Source organism: Pantherophis guttatus, chromosome 8 (genome assembly GCF_059756535.1).
Source record: "Pantherophis guttatus breed Tessera chromosome 8, ASM5975653v1, whole genome shotgun sequence".
In the NCBI taxonomy this organism is placed as follows: Eukaryota; Metazoa; Chordata; class Lepidosauria; order Squamata; family Colubridae; genus Pantherophis; species Pantherophis guttatus.
The window spans coordinates 14,836,383-14,854,246 of NC_142070.1; the positions used below are offsets into that span (position 1 = coordinate 14,836,383).

At 42.1% G+C, this 17,864-nt stretch overlaps 1 protein-coding gene across 4 annotated transcripts in view; it reads right to left on the reverse strand.

The window, feature by feature from the left end:
• FAM13A (family with sequence similarity 13 member A) overlaps positions 1-17,864 on the reverse strand; it is a 150,938-nt gene that overhangs the window by 79,738 nt on the left and 53,336 nt on the right. For all 4 annotated transcript variants that reach the window (XM_087875130.1, XM_060686961.2, XM_060686962.2 and 1 more), the window contains exon 7: positions 7,428-7,597. In XM_087875130.1, coding sequence (XP_087731256.1) covers positions 7,428-7,597 — 170 coding nt within the window. The remainder of the gene's footprint in view (positions 1-7,427; positions 7,598-17,864) is intronic.

Here is a 17,864-nt window from a genome sequence, read left to right on the forward strand (position 1 = left end):
TGAGGTCACAACAAGTTATGCATTGAATTATGCATTATGCTTTAAACACACAAACAAATAAGGATGGAGTGAAATTGAACCCAACTCTTGTCACTACTGAAACCATGCACTGTACAGAATTAAAAAACTAAAACATCCAACACCACAGATGCTGAAGTACTAATTTGCTAAGAAAACCAGTCCTCAACTTACAACAGTTCATTTAGTGGCCGTTTGAAGTTACAACGGCACTGAAAAAAAGTGACCGTTTTTTCACACGACTGTGGCAGCATCCCCATGGTCATGTGATCAAAATTCAGACACTTGGCACCCAACTCATATTTATGACAGTTACAGTGTCTTGGGATCATGTGAACTCTTTTTTACGACCTTCTAACAACAAAATCAATGGGAAAACCAGATTCACTTAACAGCCGTGTTACCGACTTAACAACTGTAGTGATTCACTTAACAACGGTGGCAAGAAAGGTCGTAAAATAGGCCAAAATTCACTTAACAAATGTTTCGCCTAGCAACCGAAACTTTGGACTCAGTTGTGGTCATAAATCGAGGACCACCTGTGTTTTAACTTCTGATCTAATCCTGTCTCCAGAAAGGATGGCTCAGAAAACCTTGATAAGAAAATTATAACAATGAGAACAATTTTTAAAAAGCCAGCTATCAATCAATTAATCTAAAATCAATGTAGGCTGTTCTTAAGAGTTCAATTTATTATATTTTATTTGACTGGTCCTGTTTTAATGTATGGAGCAAAAAGTGCAAGATACATCCTTTCAGGGTCCTTTGGCTTAAATGTCACGGGGTCTGATAGATTTCCATTAGGGTTACCTTATAAACAGCTATATTACTTTGAATCTCAAACTTAACCCCTAAAGCTAGCCCAGAAAGATATTATAGTAAATGATATTGAAGGCTGCTAAGAGATTGGAGAGACTCAACAAATTTCTTCGTCTCTTTCTCAATAGATCTATCACAAGGACCAAAGCAGCTTCAATATCAAATGCCAGCTTCCTGGAAATAAATGGGCCAAAAGATTTTGTCTAACAGCTTCCGAAGCTGAATTCCATCACTGCATACTTAAATAGACAAAATTGGCATAGCAATATTCTAACCATCCACGGACTTTCTGCGCAGTAGGTTACCTGATCATCATAAATGATAGATGTCTTACTGCAGATCAACCTGACATTTAGAGACATTGCTACTTAAGGAACAAGTTACATAAAAAATTTTTATTGCGTATTATGCAATATGTTATAATTACATAATAAAAGTACTTAGGTTACGAATTTACTGTATATTTGTAAGTAAGACCAGAATGCAGTGAGAATGAAGTAGGCATAAGAGCCATAATTTTATATTTAAGTCAAAAAGATGAAAGGTTTTGTAGCAATGGCTACGAGATGTCAGAGGTCTATTAAGTGCAGGGAGTCCATTATTATTATTATTATTATTATTATTATTATTATTATTATTATTATTATTATTATTATTATTATTATTATTATTATTATTAGAATTTATATCCCGCCCTTCTCCCCGAAGGGACTCAGGGCGGTGAACAGCCGAAAATTAAAATAACATACAATATAAAAGTTAAGATAACTAAAAATAAATTAAATTAATTGGCCTCCCAATTTAAAACCTCAAGCTATACAATTAAAAAACTAACCCATAAAACCTATTCAGGCCAGGCCGGCTTGCTGAAATAAAAACGTCTTCAGGGCCTTATGGAAAGTGCGGAGATCCGGGATCAGCCGTATTCCGGGAGGTAGCTCGTTCCAGAGGGCGGGTGCTCCCACAGAGAAGGCTCTCCCCGAGGGCCGCCAGCCGACATTGCTTGACCGACGGCACCCTGAGGAGGCCCTCTCTATGAGAGCGTATTGGCCGGTGGGAGGTTATCGGTATCAGAAGGCGGTCTCGTAAATACCCTGGCCCTAAGCCTTGACTTACAACAGTTCATTTAGTGACCATTCAAAGTTACAGCAGGACTGAAAAAGGTGATTTAGGATTATTTTTCACACTTACAACCTTTGTAGCATCTCCATGATCATGTGATCAAAATTCAGATGCTTGGCAACTGGTTCATACTTATGACTGCTGCTGTGTTCCGAGGTCATTTGATGACCTGCTGCAACCTTTGGATAAGCAAAATCCATGGGAAAGCCAGGTTCACTTAACAACCGTGTTACCAACCTATCAACTGCAGTGATTCACTTAATAACTGTGGCAAGAAAGGTTGTAAAATGGGGCAAGACTCACTCAACGACAGAAATTTTGGGCTCAATTGTGGTCGTACATCGAGGATTACCTGCCTTGTATAACAATGCAAACTTCTAGGCTAGGGTTATAAAAGAAAAAGGGAAAAGTCACTTTGACTTTTGGAAGTCTGGAAATGATTCCTGCAGGGTCAGCAGAAAATATGGTGTTTTAGAGTACAATTTTAAAAATTGCCAGTGGCTATGCTGGCTAGGGCTCCTGGCAGCTCTGCAGCACACACATCCAGAAAAGAGAGAAAGCTAGCTTGCAAAACCACCAATTAATAAGTGATTGACGCAAAACACTAATTCTTGAGTGAATGACCTTATACTTGAACAAATTATATACAGTGTGTGTGTGTGTGTGTGTGTGTGTGTGTATGTGTATGATTGGCATTGTGTTCTATTGGCATTTACCACCACTATTTGTACAATTATAAAACAGATCACAATAGTGCATACACATCTATGATTTGCAGTGGCAGCAGCAACTACAACGAGATGCTACGTAATACAGATACCCACGCTTTAGGAGAAGTAACAGATTAACAGAGTTGGAAGGGACCTTGTAGGTCATCTAGTCCAACCCCCCGTCCAAGCAGGAGACCCTACACCATTTCTAACAAATGGCAGTCCAATCTCTTCTTGAAAGCCTCTTAATTTAATTAATTAATTTAATTTATTTTTAGTTATCTTAACTTTTATATTGTATGTTATTTTAATTTTCGGCTGTTCACCGCTCTGAGTTCCTTTGGGGAGAAGGGCGGGATATAAATTCAATAAATAATAATAATAATGAAGTTCCCACAACTTCTGAAGGCAAGCTGTTCCATGGGTTGATTGTTCTCACTGTCAGAAAATTTCTCCTTATTTCTAGGTTGAATCTCTCCTTGATCAGTTTCCATCCATTATTTCTTCTCTGGCCTTCGGATGCCTTGGAAAATAGCTTGACCCCCTTCCTGTCTGTGGCAGCCCCTCAAATATTGGAGCACTGCTATCATGTCTCCCCTGGTCCTTCTCTTCACTAGACTAGTCATGCCCAGTTCCTGTAACCGTTCATTGTATGTTTCAGTCCCGTGATGGTGAACCTATGGCACATGTGCCAGAGGTGACACGCAGAGTCCTCTCTGCTGGCACGCATGCCATCACCCCAGGTCAGATCTCCGTGGCGTTTCTTTTGTGAGGTTCTGTTTCCCTGCAAATGACGCAACAGAAGCTCACGAAAGAAAAAGATCTTACGTTTGCACATGCACACGTTCGCACATGCATGCATGTCTATGCATGCATGCATTTGCGCGTGCACACCTTTCAGTTTGGGCATGTGGACGTGTGCAGTTTGGGCACTCGGTGTCTAAAAGGTTCGCCATCACTGTTTTAGTCTCTAGTCCCCTAATCATCTACCATCATAAGACTTAACGTTCTCCAAGGTTATTCACTACAGTAAAATAAATGCTAACTAAGGTACATGTCACATTAAATCTGATCTTAGCTGTGTTGGCTGGGAAGATAGGCACAGCAGTCATAACAAAACTGAAAGGGACAGAGTTGGGAAAGGTCACATTAAGAGGAAAATGGAGTCATCATGTAGACTACCCAACTTATGGTGCTTTAGTTTTGTAGGCAATTATGGTATCCTTACATCATAAAAATAGAATGGCAAAGACAAACGGTCATCGTGGGATCTAACTTCTGGCTTCCAAACTACAGATTTTCTGAGGGGTCCTTGGTGCTCTCTGACTTGCTTGTTTTCTTGCAGACGTTTGTTTGTTTGTTTATTCATTCATTCATTCATTCATTCATTCATTCATTCATTCATTCATTCATTCATTCAACTTGTATGCCGCCTTTCTCCGAAGACTCAAGGCAGCTTACAATGCATTTAAAAACCATATATAAAAACATTAAAAATTAAAACATTAAAAACAATTAAAACCCATTCACACCATTCATGGCCGGATCTCGCCAGATCGCAACAGCGAGATCAACGGCCCCAGGCCTGCCGGAAAAGCCAGGTCTTCACCGCTTTTCGGAAGGCCAATAGGGTGGGGATGGTCCGGATCTCAGGAGGTAACTGGTTCCAGAGAGCTGGGGCAGCCACAGAGAAGGCCCTTACCTGCGGGCCCGCCAGCCGGCATTGTTTAGCTGACGGGACATGGAGGAGACCAACTCTGTGGGATCTTACCGGTCGCTGGGAGCTATGCGGTAGAAGGCGGTCTCGAAGATAACCTGGCCCTGAGCCATGTAGGGCTTTAAAGGTAATAACCAACACCTTGAATTGTGACCGGAGACCAATAGGGAGCCAGTGCAGCTCGCGGAGAATTGGTGTAATGTGGGTGTACCTAGGTGCACCCACGACAGCTCGCGTGGCTGCGTTCTGGACCAACTGTAATCTCCGAACACTTTTCATTACCCTAACTAGATAACATCATCAGTGCTAGTCTAGTACTGATAATGTTACTAGTTAGGGTAATGCAACATCTGCAAGAAAACAAACAAGCTCAGAGAGCACCAAGGACCCCTCGTTTCAACCCTGAGCTACAAATATTCTTCTTTCTTTCTAGATTTACAGATACCAAAAAAGCTGAGAAAGCAGTTTCTTCTTTCATCAGTTCTATTCCTAGCAAATAGCAATAGGAACAATAACAATACAATAGGAAAAATTGTCTTGACTACTATGGAGACAAAAATAACATTTTCCTGGAAACAAAGAACATTACTTTGTAAGGAGGAAGCCAAGATATTTTGTGTTTTATTTAAGATTTATTCCTAAAACAAAGGCAGTGCAGTATCTTTTCCAAAAATATATTTCATATAAGTAAAGAAGCAAAAGCAATACTGGGAAGCATAAAATTTGGTTCTTATTTATATCTGTTCTAATGTGCTTTAATTCAATAGATTTGATTTCTGTTGAAAATACTACTTTTCTGTTTTTAGGCTCAAAGGGGATTTGAATTTGCTCTTGGTCCTTGTGATAAGTAACTCATGTCTACAGAAATACAGGCAGTCCTCAACCTACAATAGTTAATCAAGTGATTGTCCAAAGTTACAACAGCATTGAAAAAGTAATTTATGATCATTTTTCCACAGATACGTGACCATGGGGATGCTGTAAATCTTTACAGCAGCCCCATGGTCACGTGATCGAAATTCAGACCTTGGCAACTGATTCACATTTATGACTATTGCAGTATCCTGGGATCAGGGGTGAAATGTAAAATGTGTTACTATCGGTTCTGTGGGTGTGGCTTGGTGGGGATGGTGGTAATGTGACTGGGTGGGCGTGGCCAACTTTTTTTTTTTTAAACTTTTCAAAGCATTTTTTCTAATGCTTTGAAAAGTCTCTGGCGATCAGGCAACTCAGCTGGGATCGTCAGAGAGGCTTTTTAAAAAATTCTTTGAAAAGCCTCTCTGACAATCAGGCAACTCAGCTGGGATCGTCAGAGACTTTTTAAAGCACTTTTTTACCACCTCTTCAGCCAAGAGGTTGCAGAAAAATTGCTTTGAAAAGCCTCTGAGGATCCCAGCTGAGCCGCATGATCATTAGAGGCTTTTTTTTTTTACTTTTAAAAGCATTTTTTCGTTGAAAGAGGTTGTAGAAAAAATGCTTTTAAAAGTAAAAAAAGAAAGTCTCTGATGATCGTGCGGCTCAGCTGGGCATGGAGGGGAGGGGCGGCACAGGGATTTTTGCTACCGGTTCTCCGAACCACCCGCCGCCATCGCTACCGGATCCGGTCCGAACCGGGAGCATTTCACCCCTGCCTGGGATCATGTGATCACCTTTTGCAATCTTCGGACAAGCAAAATCAATGTGGACGCCAGATTCATTTAACAACCATTTTAATAACTTAACAGCAGCAGTGATCCACTTACCAACTGTGGCAAGAAAGGTTGTAAAATGGGGCAAAAATGACTGAACAAATGTCTTGCTTAGCAGGAGAAATTTTGGGCTCAAATGGGGTCGCAAGTCAAAGGTTACCTATTTTTTACCTTTTCTGGCATACACTTCACACAGGAAGTATTGGTACACCATAGCTGATAATACCATAACTTAGGCGTAGACTTGTGTGAAATTGAGAAGGGTGTCTTGCGTTGGTCAGGTTTATCCAGGTAATCCTTCAAGGTAGCCCTAAGTACTGCATGGAACCAACACGCAACTCCACACTAGCCACTTCAGTGAACACAGATAGCACATTTCCCCCCCGCAGCCAGATTCCGACTTCAGCACTTTTCATCAGCTGCCTCAGCACTTTTGAGCAGACAGTGTGTCTTCTATGACACGGCACTATCTCAAAACATCTCCAGCACCTGGAATCAGGGCTACCGTACTCTGCAAAGCGCCCCCTTTTCATTCTACTTGGCTATAATACAAATCTTTTCAGGTTCATTCAGAATCTGTGGTTTCAATGACATTCTAATTTAGTCTAGCTTGCCTTTTTGCCGGCATCTTCATTTACCTCCTTTTGGCACATTGACCAGGATTTTTTTTTATAAAATTACGGGCTTCAAGTGGAAAAAGCTCTACATTTTTGCCTCTCTGGCAGACTGTAAGATTTATCTGCTTATTTTCCTGCCGCTAAAGCAGGTCAGAGGAAGGAATTGTTAAGGTTATGGGGCTTTTTCTCTCCCGCCCACCCCAATCTCACATTATAAGTACTGAAACAGAGCCAAGATAAGAGCACCTTCCAGTATCATCTTGTTTCATTAAGAACACATCTAACAAACGGAAGCATTCCTTTAATTTACTCGAGTTACTAACACTAATGCCGAAAAGAATTATTATCTATTTCACTAAATCTAATTTGTCACAGACATGGTTGCGGTGCGTTATTAACTGCTCTAATTTTTCCTGAAGATCTTTAACTTGAAGCACAACCAAAAAAAATCACAGACATCTTCTGGAATGATTTCTAATAGTTCTGTTAGCATTGCAGAGTTGTTGGCATGCATGTAAGCAAAAACAGTGCTTTGCTATTAATAATAAACAAAACGAGTGTCTAATTGAAGGTAGCCATGGCTGGCTGCTCAGCAGTTAAGATTTCTTACAGCACTTGGCATTCTGCTGCAGTGCTTTTAAGCTGCGGCTTTGTGTACCCACAAACACAATAACGCTCCCACGAAGGTGATCTGGATACTAAGCTTGCCTCTGATGCAGAAAGAAGAGACACTAACCTGGTGAAGAACGCAGCACTGCTTAGGAAGGAGATTTCATCTGCTAACTCCATCTCCTTGGGACCCAAACTATCTGTTAAATGGATGCTAAACCGAGGAATTCCATCTGACAGTCTCGGCTGCAGCATTAAAGGCGTCAGAGATGGTCTTTCTGGTTTGGACTTTACGATCTAGAAAAAGCAAATCAAAGAAAACACACCGCTGTTAAGGGACAGAGGAATTTCCCCAGCTCATTTTTGAACACAGGTAGAGTGGATTTTTATTTTTTTTAAATCCCAGCAAAGAATGACTCAGCAATTCCCCCACCCCCAAAACACACACCTTCTGTTATAAGGTAAGCATAAAAGCATATAGCCGCAGCAGGGAACATCTAACAAAAGTCTTGCATTGCATTGAAGTGTTAAAACAAAACAAAACAAAAACAACAAGCTGGAAATATGATTAAATAAATAGTTTCAGAGAAAAGTGTACTACACATTTTTGTGTGTGTTCTCTTTTCCATTCTCTTCTATCTTGTGTTAAACTCTCCAAATAAAGGATGAGATGATGATTTATCTGATAGAAAGAGTGCTAGACTGCTATTACCGAAATAACAACACACATTAGAGGTGTTATTATGTACATTATGTAAGTGGAGTTAATAGCTGCCTAATGGTGACTCAACTACATTTATTGTATTCTTCCTGGTAATACTGTAAATCTGGTTGACATCTGAATATCATACAGAAATATAACTGAATTTTAAATGTATTTAAATTGCTTTAATGTTTTATATGGTTTTTAAATTGTAAGCCGCCTCAGCGAAACGGGCAGCATAGAAGTTGAATAATAAACAAACGTTTTATTTGTGCTTATTTACTTGAAAAGCAACCCCTATTATTATGTAAGAAGAAATACTAAAACACCCTTTCCTCCAATTCTTCTCCTTCATCATCACTACCACCTCATAACTGCCCTTTCCTGCAATTCATAAATATACAGAAACTGGATAGCCTGGCTGAAAACATTTATTTCCAGTTTGGAGTACAAGATCACAACCAAAAGTTATAGAATTGTTACAGGACATTAGGTAAGGAAACCATCTTATTAAAGCAGCTCAACTTTTTTTCATGTCAGCTTGATATGAAGTTTCTGTTTAAGGAGTTGCTTCTTGGTCCCATTACACCCCAGACTGTACAGATATAATATATATGACTAGTTGCTTAATTACCATCCAATTCTAATGGACCCCCGAAAAGGTACTAACCACCCGGTTTCAAAATTCCAACTGCCCCTCTCATGTACCGCATTTCAGTCCCCAAAATGCCAAGTCCTTCATTGAAAACACAACACACTTTTGTGGTTATTCAACCTTGGAAACTTTAAGATGTGTGGACTTTAACTCTCAGAATTCTCCAGGCAGCATGAGCTGGTTGGGGAATTCTTGGAGCTGAAGTCCACACTTCTTAAAGTTGCCAAGGTTGAATAACACTGCTTTAGACACACCTTGGCCTCCACAGTTACATGTATAAAGTAATTTATTCACTTGGCAGACATGGTCAACAAACTGAGAGATTTGCCCCGACCTCAGTTTGAGCAGCAAGATCTACTCAAGTTATGTCAGCTTCCAAAAATGTATTTCAGTAAAATGGCTGTCCCAAGCTGAACTCTTCTTGAAATGATCCTTCCAGGTAGACATTTTAAATATAATCTAGAAAAGACACAGATGTGCTTTTATTATTACCATGTTTCCCCGAAAATAAGACCACCCTGGATAATAAGCCCTTCCCCGAAAATAAGTCCTCCCTGAAAATATTTAACCGCAGGAGCAGCTGGTCCCCGCCATTTCCTCTGGTTAGGGTTAGGGAGTCAGAGCTGGAAATCAGGTAAGTCAGCAAGAGGAGCCCCATTTTGCTCCAAGCACCCCAAAATAATAAGACCTCCTTGAAAATAAGGCCAAGCGCTTATTTCGGGGTTCAAAAAAATATAAGGCAAGGTCTTATTTTCGGGGAAACACGGTACTACCGTTTGATTGATCTCAAAAAAGTGAACTCTGCATTTGTGGGAAAATACTAATGAAAAATAAAAAAAATAGTGTCAAGAATACATTTTTGGGAGCATTAATACAAATGGGGTACCCATTCCAATCTGACGTCCTCTTCTTTCTTCCTTTTTTTTTTTAATCCCAAAAGCAGATTGCAAGCAAAAGATAGATCTTATTAAAGAATTTAATGAACTTTTGCAAAGGAGTCTGAAATGAGCAGGAGAACCATATTTGACCTAGGAAATCAGGTTTCTATATGGTCATACAGGTAATCATTGAATTTACAACAGTTTGTTTAGTGACCGTTTGAAATTACAAAAGGACTGAAAAAAGTGACTTGTGATGGTTTTTCACTTATGATCACTGTGGCATCTCTGTGGTCATGTCATCAAAATTCAGCGCTTGGCAACTGACTCATATTTATGACGGTTGCAGTGTCTTGGGGTCATGTAATAGCCTTCTGTGACCTTCTGACAAGCAAAGTCAATCGGGAGTCAGATTCATTTAATAACCAAGTTACTAACTTTAACAACTGCAGTGATTCACTTAACAACTGTGTCAAGAAAGGTCATAAAAAGGGCCAAAACTCACGTAGCAAATGTCTCACTTAGCCACAGAAATTTTGGGCTCGACTGTGGTCATAAGTCGAGGACTACCTGTAGTTAACTGTGCTGAGAATCTATTGAGCGACTTCTCACCATCTTCCAACCAATACAGCCTCTTTTCAGTCTCATGCAGGCTGATATTAACAGGGTTAGCTTGAGCACAAAGAGAAGAGAAACTAAGTTCTAAACCTTCATGTCTAGCCATAATGATATTCAGTAATCTTGTCAATGGGGGCTGGAGGCAGAAAGTCTTTTTATCTTTCTGTGCTGTCATCTGGACTAATCAATATAAATGCTCCAACACGGGAAGTTTTTAAGAAGAGATTGGATAACCATTTATCTGAAATGCTATAGGGTTTCCTGCCTAAGCAGGGGGTTGGACTAGAAGACCTCCAAGGTCCCTTCCAACTCTGTTATTCTATTCCCGTGATGGCGAACCTATGGCATGCCATGCCACAGGTGGCATGCGGAGCCCTCTCTGCGGGCACACTAGCATGCGTGCCTCCTGCCGGCCAGCTGATTTTCGGGTCTCTGCCATGCATGCACAGGGCGCCTGTGGGAGATCTGCGCACATGCCTGGGGGGGTCGCGTGTGCAGGGAGAGCGTGCACGGGTGTGTGTGCGGTGCCCCCGCCCCCCGCATTTTGGGCCTAGCAGGCCTCCCTGTAGTCTCCTGGGACCAAAAACGGGCCATGGCCCATTTTTGGTCCCAGGAGGCTGCAGGGAGGCCTGTTAGGCCCAAAATGGGCCATTGCGGAGTGAGGCAACCCGCCCCCCCGTAGCCCATTTTTGGTCCCAGGGAGGCCTACTAGGCCCAAAACGGGGCGGGGGGGGGGGGTTTGTGTGCACATGCACAGGGGGTGGGTGTCGCACAGGGGATGGGTGTCATGTGGGCATTACATTATGAGTGCAGGCACGCACACATGTTCTTGCGCACGCACTTTTTCGCACATGACAACAAAAAGATTAGTCATCACTGTTCTATTCTATTCAATATTAAATCTATCTTCAATAGGAAACAACTGTGGCAAGAACGGTCGTAAAATGAGGCAAAACTCATTTAACCATTGTCTCACTTAGCAACAGATATTTTGGGCTCAATTGCGGTCGTAAGTCCAGGAGTACCTGTAGACTGAATGCAGAATTATAGTTATGACTAAAAGGGCAACTGCAGTCTGTATCAATGTAACTGATACTGAATCATTCGTTTTTTCCATTTGTTTGGGGCCAGTTGACATCTTAAAGGACCCATGACTTATGATTAAAGCTGTATTATAAAAACATTTCCAAGCTTTTAGGCACTGCTCCAGCCACAGTGTTAATTTGTAGTCTATTTTGGAAAGAGGGAACCCGGAGTATTGAATTTATGTAATCCCGGGCCTATTAACAGGCCTCCTGAGGAAATATTTTGGCAACTGCACTGCTAAGACACATGAACCCTGAAGCCGACATACAGAGACCTACCATAACAGTTGTACAACTTTAAGAAATTCTCACTGTCTTGTTTGCTTTCTCAAGGGGGATGGCTCATGGTGACAGTGGGAAACCAAAAACCCCCAAAACAACAGCACAGCCTGCAGAAGTTCACCCACAGAGTATGTAAATAAAGCCAACTTCTGTTAGCATCTGAGGCCTGCCTAAATAAATGAATAAATCCATCCATCCACCCACAAGAACCTCTTCACAACAGCAAAATTATAGGCAGTCCTTGATCTAGAACAAGTCAATGGGAAAGCTGGCAGGGTATGTTGAAAACTGCTGCTGCCTGTCTGCCCTTTCACCACTGGGGGCTGCCTGAAAGAGCTGCCTGCCGAAGGCAGCTGAATTCCTTTGGCAGGCTGCAGAAACAGAGCTGAAAACCTGAAGACTTCAGGTCCATTCCTGTATCCTGCCAAAGGAGTTCCTTTTTGTGCACGGAAGGCACTTGAATTTCTTCAACAGGCAGCCAAAATCCAAGCAGAGAGTGGAGAGACGGTATGGTAAGAAGTGCGTGGTGCCTCAGATGGGTGAAGGAGGCCCAGTGACAGGGATGAAATGCTACCAGTTTACCCCGGTTCGGGAGAACCGGTAGTGATAAAAACTACTGGTTCGGGCGAACTGGTAGTAAAAAAAAAGCTACCGGTTCATCTGAACTGGTATTTCCAACAATCAGATCGCTAGAAAGCAGGAAATCCTGCTTTCTAGTGAAGCTAAATTGCGCAACACAGCTGTTCCCCCCTCGCTGTTCTACTTATCTAGTGAAGTCTTCTTTTTCCGTGCAAAGTGTGTGTTTGGTGCACATGCGTGTGCAGCATGCTTTTGGCGCATGCTGTGCATGCACCGTGCATTTGGTGCGCAGCGCGCATGTGTAGCCAGCAAACCAGTGGCAAACCGGTTCAGATTTCACCACTGCCCGGTGACGGCCACTCATGAGTGTCTCTCCAGTCAATGGCTGAAAATCCTGTTTGTATTTCAGTATTTTCAGCTCCTGAATGAATGGTGCTTCCTATGGTTTTCCCCACCTTCCTGAGGCACCCTTACCTGGAACTCTCTCCACTTAATGACCCACAAGATTGCTAAATGACTACAACTGAGAGTACCAGGATCAGGGTCATTGGAGAAGCAGTCACATGGGCGTCTCTCTTAATGACTACTTTGCTCAAAGATCAAGATTTCAGCCCCAATAGTGATCGTAAGTTGAGACTACGTTCGTTGTACTTATACAACAATAATTAAAAAGATTTGGGAACAATTCATGAGACCCCAAAGGACTTCACAAATTATTTCACAAATGAATGCAGCAACTTCTCAAAGAAAAGCAGTAACAAATTTATAGAAAAAGAGAGAGAATAGTATTGTAGCCCACTTGTAAAAGGCAAAGGCAGCATCTTCTCTCAACCTTCAATACAAGACAATGAAAAGTTTAAGTGAAGTCATTGCAGGGACAGAATGAATGAAGTGCTCTCTTAAAAATCAACCAGAGTAGCTCCAAAAATTAACAAGAGTCCTGAGCACCACATTTTCAGAGCCTTTGTAGGAAAAAGAAGCTACAGGTAGTCCTCAACTTATGACCACAATTGAGCCCAGAGTTTATGTTGCTAAGTGAGCAATTTGTTAAGTGAGTTTTGCCCCATTTTATGACTTTTCTTGCCACATTTGTTAAGTGAATCACTGTAGTTGTTAAATTAGTAACCTGGTTGTTAAGTGAATCTGGCTTCCCTATGAATTTTGCTTGCCAGAAGTTTGCAAAAGATGACCACATGACTTTGGGACACTGCAACCGTCATAAATATGAACCAGTTTTCAAGCAACCAAATGCAAATCATGTGACCAAGATGGGGATGCTGCAACGGTCGTAAGTGTGAAAAGTGGTCATAAGGCACTTTTTTCAGTAATGTTATAACTTAGAACAGTCATTAAGTGAATTGTTGTAAGTTGAGGATTACCTCTATTTTGATTTATGAATATCTCCTGTAGAGCCATCAGGTAGCATATGAAAATGGGTTTCTGAACCCTCCTTTCCCTTTCCTGATTTTAATTTCTTGTTTTGTGTGACAGGAAAAATCCACACACACCATTTTGTCAGGTGTCAATAAGCCAAATACCTATATTTCAGGGGTGAAATCTAAAATTTGTTACTTCCGGTTCTGTGGGTGTGGCTTGGTGTGTGTGTGTGTGGGGGGGTAATGTGACTGGGTGGGCATGGCCAACTTTTTTTTTTTTTTTTAACTTTTAAAAGTATTTTTTCTACAACCTTAAGAGGTTGCAGAAAAAAATGGTTTTAGAAGCCTCTGACGATCAGGCAACTCAGCTGGGATTGCCAGAGGCTTTTAAAGGCATTTTTTTTTCTACAGCCTCTTCGGCCCAAGAGGTTATAGAAAAAATGCTTTTAAAAGTCTCTGACGATCCTAGCTGAGCCGCATGATCATCAGAGGCTTTTTTTTTACTTTTTAGTTATAGAAAAATGCTTTTAAAAGTAAAAAAAAAGCCTCTGATGATCGTGCAGCTTAGCTGGGCATTTGGGGAGGGGGGGGACGGGGGACGCAGGGATTTTTGCTATCAGTTCTCCGAACAACCCACCGCCATCGCTACTGGATCGGGTGATCCAGTCTGAACCGGGAGCATTTTACCCCTGCTATATTTCGATAGCAAGCATGGCTGATACAGCAACAGTTTAACCCTGTCCACTCTAACAACTACTGTCTGTTTCTAGGCCAAATTATTTTTCTACAGCAATAAATCCAAAACATTTGCCATTAAGGTCATTTTTATTATTGCTCCTGATGCCGCTATGATAACTACTACAGTTACTACTACTAGTAGTACAACAATTAGTACTATCACCATAGCCTATAGATCTTAAGTACTATGTGCATTGTGACTCAATGACATAAATAATTACACAGAGCTTCTTATAGTAGTGATTTCTTGGGTCACACGCTTGCACTTTCACACAACTTTTTATATACGCTGATCATATCCATCATTGTTTCCCCAAAGCATCAGTTTTTGTCTTCAGTATGGAAAAAGTCCTTGAGAAGTTTAGTCTGCTCACAAAGCTAATGCCAATGCCATATTGAAAGATTATGTTGCAAGTCCATGTATATACACCCAAATGGGCCAGAATGCTTTACTGGGGAAATCATTTCCATTTATGGTAGTCTTATACTTAATATCCATGATACTGAATTACTGCTTAATGAAAGAATTTAGGTGTCTCACTTACATTGTTGGCATTGTTATACATGGCACACTAAATCAAGCAAAAATATGCAGGTTTTTCAAGAGCCACTGACAGTTTGCATAAATACTGTAGACTTCTGCTTCCCATCATCTTTAAGTGACTAGAAATTAAGGGTATTGGGGGAAACAGCCATCTCTCTTCATTATTCCTAGTGAGCTCTGCATGTCTATTTGCAAATATTGGGTTGGTGGGGAATGGAATAAGTAAGGAGCTTATTGTTTAATAACCTATCCAACCATCCTATTTTTGCTCTGATATTGAACACTTCTTTTAGCTTTAGTGTTTATAAATTGTCATCCATAATTCCTTATGATGCACTGTGTGCTGTTCTGGCCCAGCCTTAGCAGAAGCAAGAAACAGACTCCTTGTCACGAAAATTTACCTCTTGTAAATTTACCTCTTGTAAATTAATTGCATTCACCCACCGAAAAGTCCAGGCAATAGTCCTTCAAGGAGTTAACTGCAGTAACAGATCTTATCAGCTCCTTGCGATAGAGCTCCCAGACGAAAGGCTGCAAATTAAGTTCTGGCAAGCAGTCTTTGTGGCACGAAACTCTTCAGAAATACGAACTGTTGTCTCCTATGACAACGATTCCCCTTTCCTTCTATTTATTCCCCAGCCAGGGAGGGTCCATTCAGCATCCACGTATGCTTTGCTTCTCGAGTCGACTCCTTGTTCTCTATTGTTCACCTCTCCTAACTGCTCCTTGTATACGTGCATCTGGAACTGGCCCCAGCTATTCTTCCTCCTCACTCATCTCAGCCTCCAAACGCAGGTGCCTCTCTGGTGGCTGGCCCTGGCTCTATCTCTGCATCCGACGCAGAGCATCCATCAGAGCCTTCCCCAGACTCCAGAACTGGCCCATGTTCCTCCCCAACCTCCTCATCGTCTGAATCTGCCGCCAGCTCTGCTAGCGGCTGTGGGCCACAACAGTGTGCAAAGAGGGAGTGAGGTCCTTGTTTTAAATGGAGGAACACTCTTTCATGGGGACTTCTTCTCAGGTGCTGTTGTGGCCCGCCAGCGGCCTGCACGGATTGTTGATGATCCCGACGACGAGGAGGCTGGTGTGGTGTCGCACCAGCAGCCTGTGCAGCCAGCACTCGAGTCGGACAGCGAGGAGGCTGAAGAAGATGTAGTGCCAGAGGCAGGAATTCAACCAGGGCCTTCAGAACCTCCAGAGGCTCCTTTAAGTGAAGAGGATGAAGTGGAGGAGCCTCTTCTGAATGCACGAGCACGCAGAGCTGCCAAAAGGCAGGAGTGGTTACTCAGGAGGGGGTCTCCTCGAGAGTAAGGCTTGGGGTTAATTGGCCACTCCCTTAGCCTATTTAAGTTTGCACACAGCTTGTAAAAAGCTGCAGGAAACAATGTTCGTTCGTTGATCATTGAGTTTGGATTTTCTCTGCAAATCTGGCTTCTGGGCTTTCTGCCAACTCTTGTAAGGCTCTATCTTATCTGTGGAATTTCTGGTAGGTTGTTAAGAACGTATTATTAACAGCCTGCATTTGCAAAAGACTGTGTTTGAAGTAAACTGAGTTTTGTTCAAAGTTTGTGTGTGCTACATTCTTTGGGATCCGTAGCTGGGGCAGAACAGGTACATTAAGTTCCAATTAAGATGATATATTGCTCATGCCTATACATAAGCATCTTGTCATGTTACGCTCAGAACTAAATTGACGCTAGATAAGAGTTAATGAAATTCAAGAGGGGTTGAACTTAGACCAGGGGTGTCAAACTCAATTTCATTGAGGGCTGCTTTAGGATTGTATTTGACCTTGGAGGGAATGGGAGGGCGTGGCCAGCTTGACATCACTCGTGTTGGGGGGGGGGCTGTGGTGGCTTGAGTGCTCTGCCAGCAAAAACAGGCTCCTGAGCTTCATTTTTGGCTGTGATGGTCTCCTGCAGCCCTCTGCCAGTGAAAACGGAGCTTGGGAGGGGGGGCGGTCCACGTGTCTCCCCGAGCTCCATTTTCACTGGCAGAGGGCTGCAGAAGGCTGTTGTGGCCAAAAATGGAGTCTGGGAGGGCTATGCATGGCCTTCCCAAGCTCTGTTTTCACTGGCAGAGGCACCACGGGCCGGTTCTTCGCTGTTTCCAGGGCAGCCCCGCGGGCCAGATCTAAAACCCCGTGGGCTGATCCAACCCCCAGGCCTTGAGTTTGACACCCCTGATTTATGGTCTATTTGTACAAATGTAAGAATGCCAGGCTGATACCTCTCTTGACTCCACCCCCAGACTCTACCTGTCTTTCTCCTACACTTCAACAAACCCTCTAAAACCAGGGCAGAGTGGATGTAAGTTTAATTTCCCAGTAAGAAGCTGATTCTTGCAGTACTAAAACCTGTAATCTCCTGGGAAGTTATATGCTGTGCATTTGGATTGATAGAAGAATGCACTTATTCACATATTGTATAGTTAATGTGTAGAATTCACGATATAGTCGGGTGTTCTAACCTTGGCTTTTCTAAGAGAAGAATGAGATCTGCATCACAAATGTACAGTAGTGTAGCATGCTCTTCCTCAGGATTAGACCAAGCCAAGGTCATTGAAATTTCTCAATTTTTTTCCCTACCATTCCTATTTTTATGACATCATTTTCCAAAAAAAGTCAATATATGTCTTCTCTTTTTGAAGTAGACTCAACAAATGCACCTTAAAGAGGTTTATTCCTTTGCATTTACATTCTTTAACCAACTTCTCAAGCTTATTGGTACCGATGTAAGGCAGGGGTGAAATCCAGCAGGTTCTGGAGAACCAGTAGCAGAAATTTTGAGTAGTTCGGAGAACCGGCAAATACCACCTCTGGCTGGCCCCAGAGTGGGATGGGAATGGAGATTTTGCAGTATCCTTTCCCTGGAATGGGGTGGGAATGGAGATTTTGCAGTATCCTTCCCCTGCCACGCCCACCAAGCCACACCATGCCCACCAAGCCACACCCACAGAACCGGTAGTAAAAAAAATTGGATTTCACCACTGATGCAAGGTGATATGGTTTGGTTGTGCAATAACTGAAGATAGGGAAGACTACACACCCCATCCCCAATTATATGTGTGTTTGTGTGAGAAAAACAGTGTGTGCATGTGAGTGTGG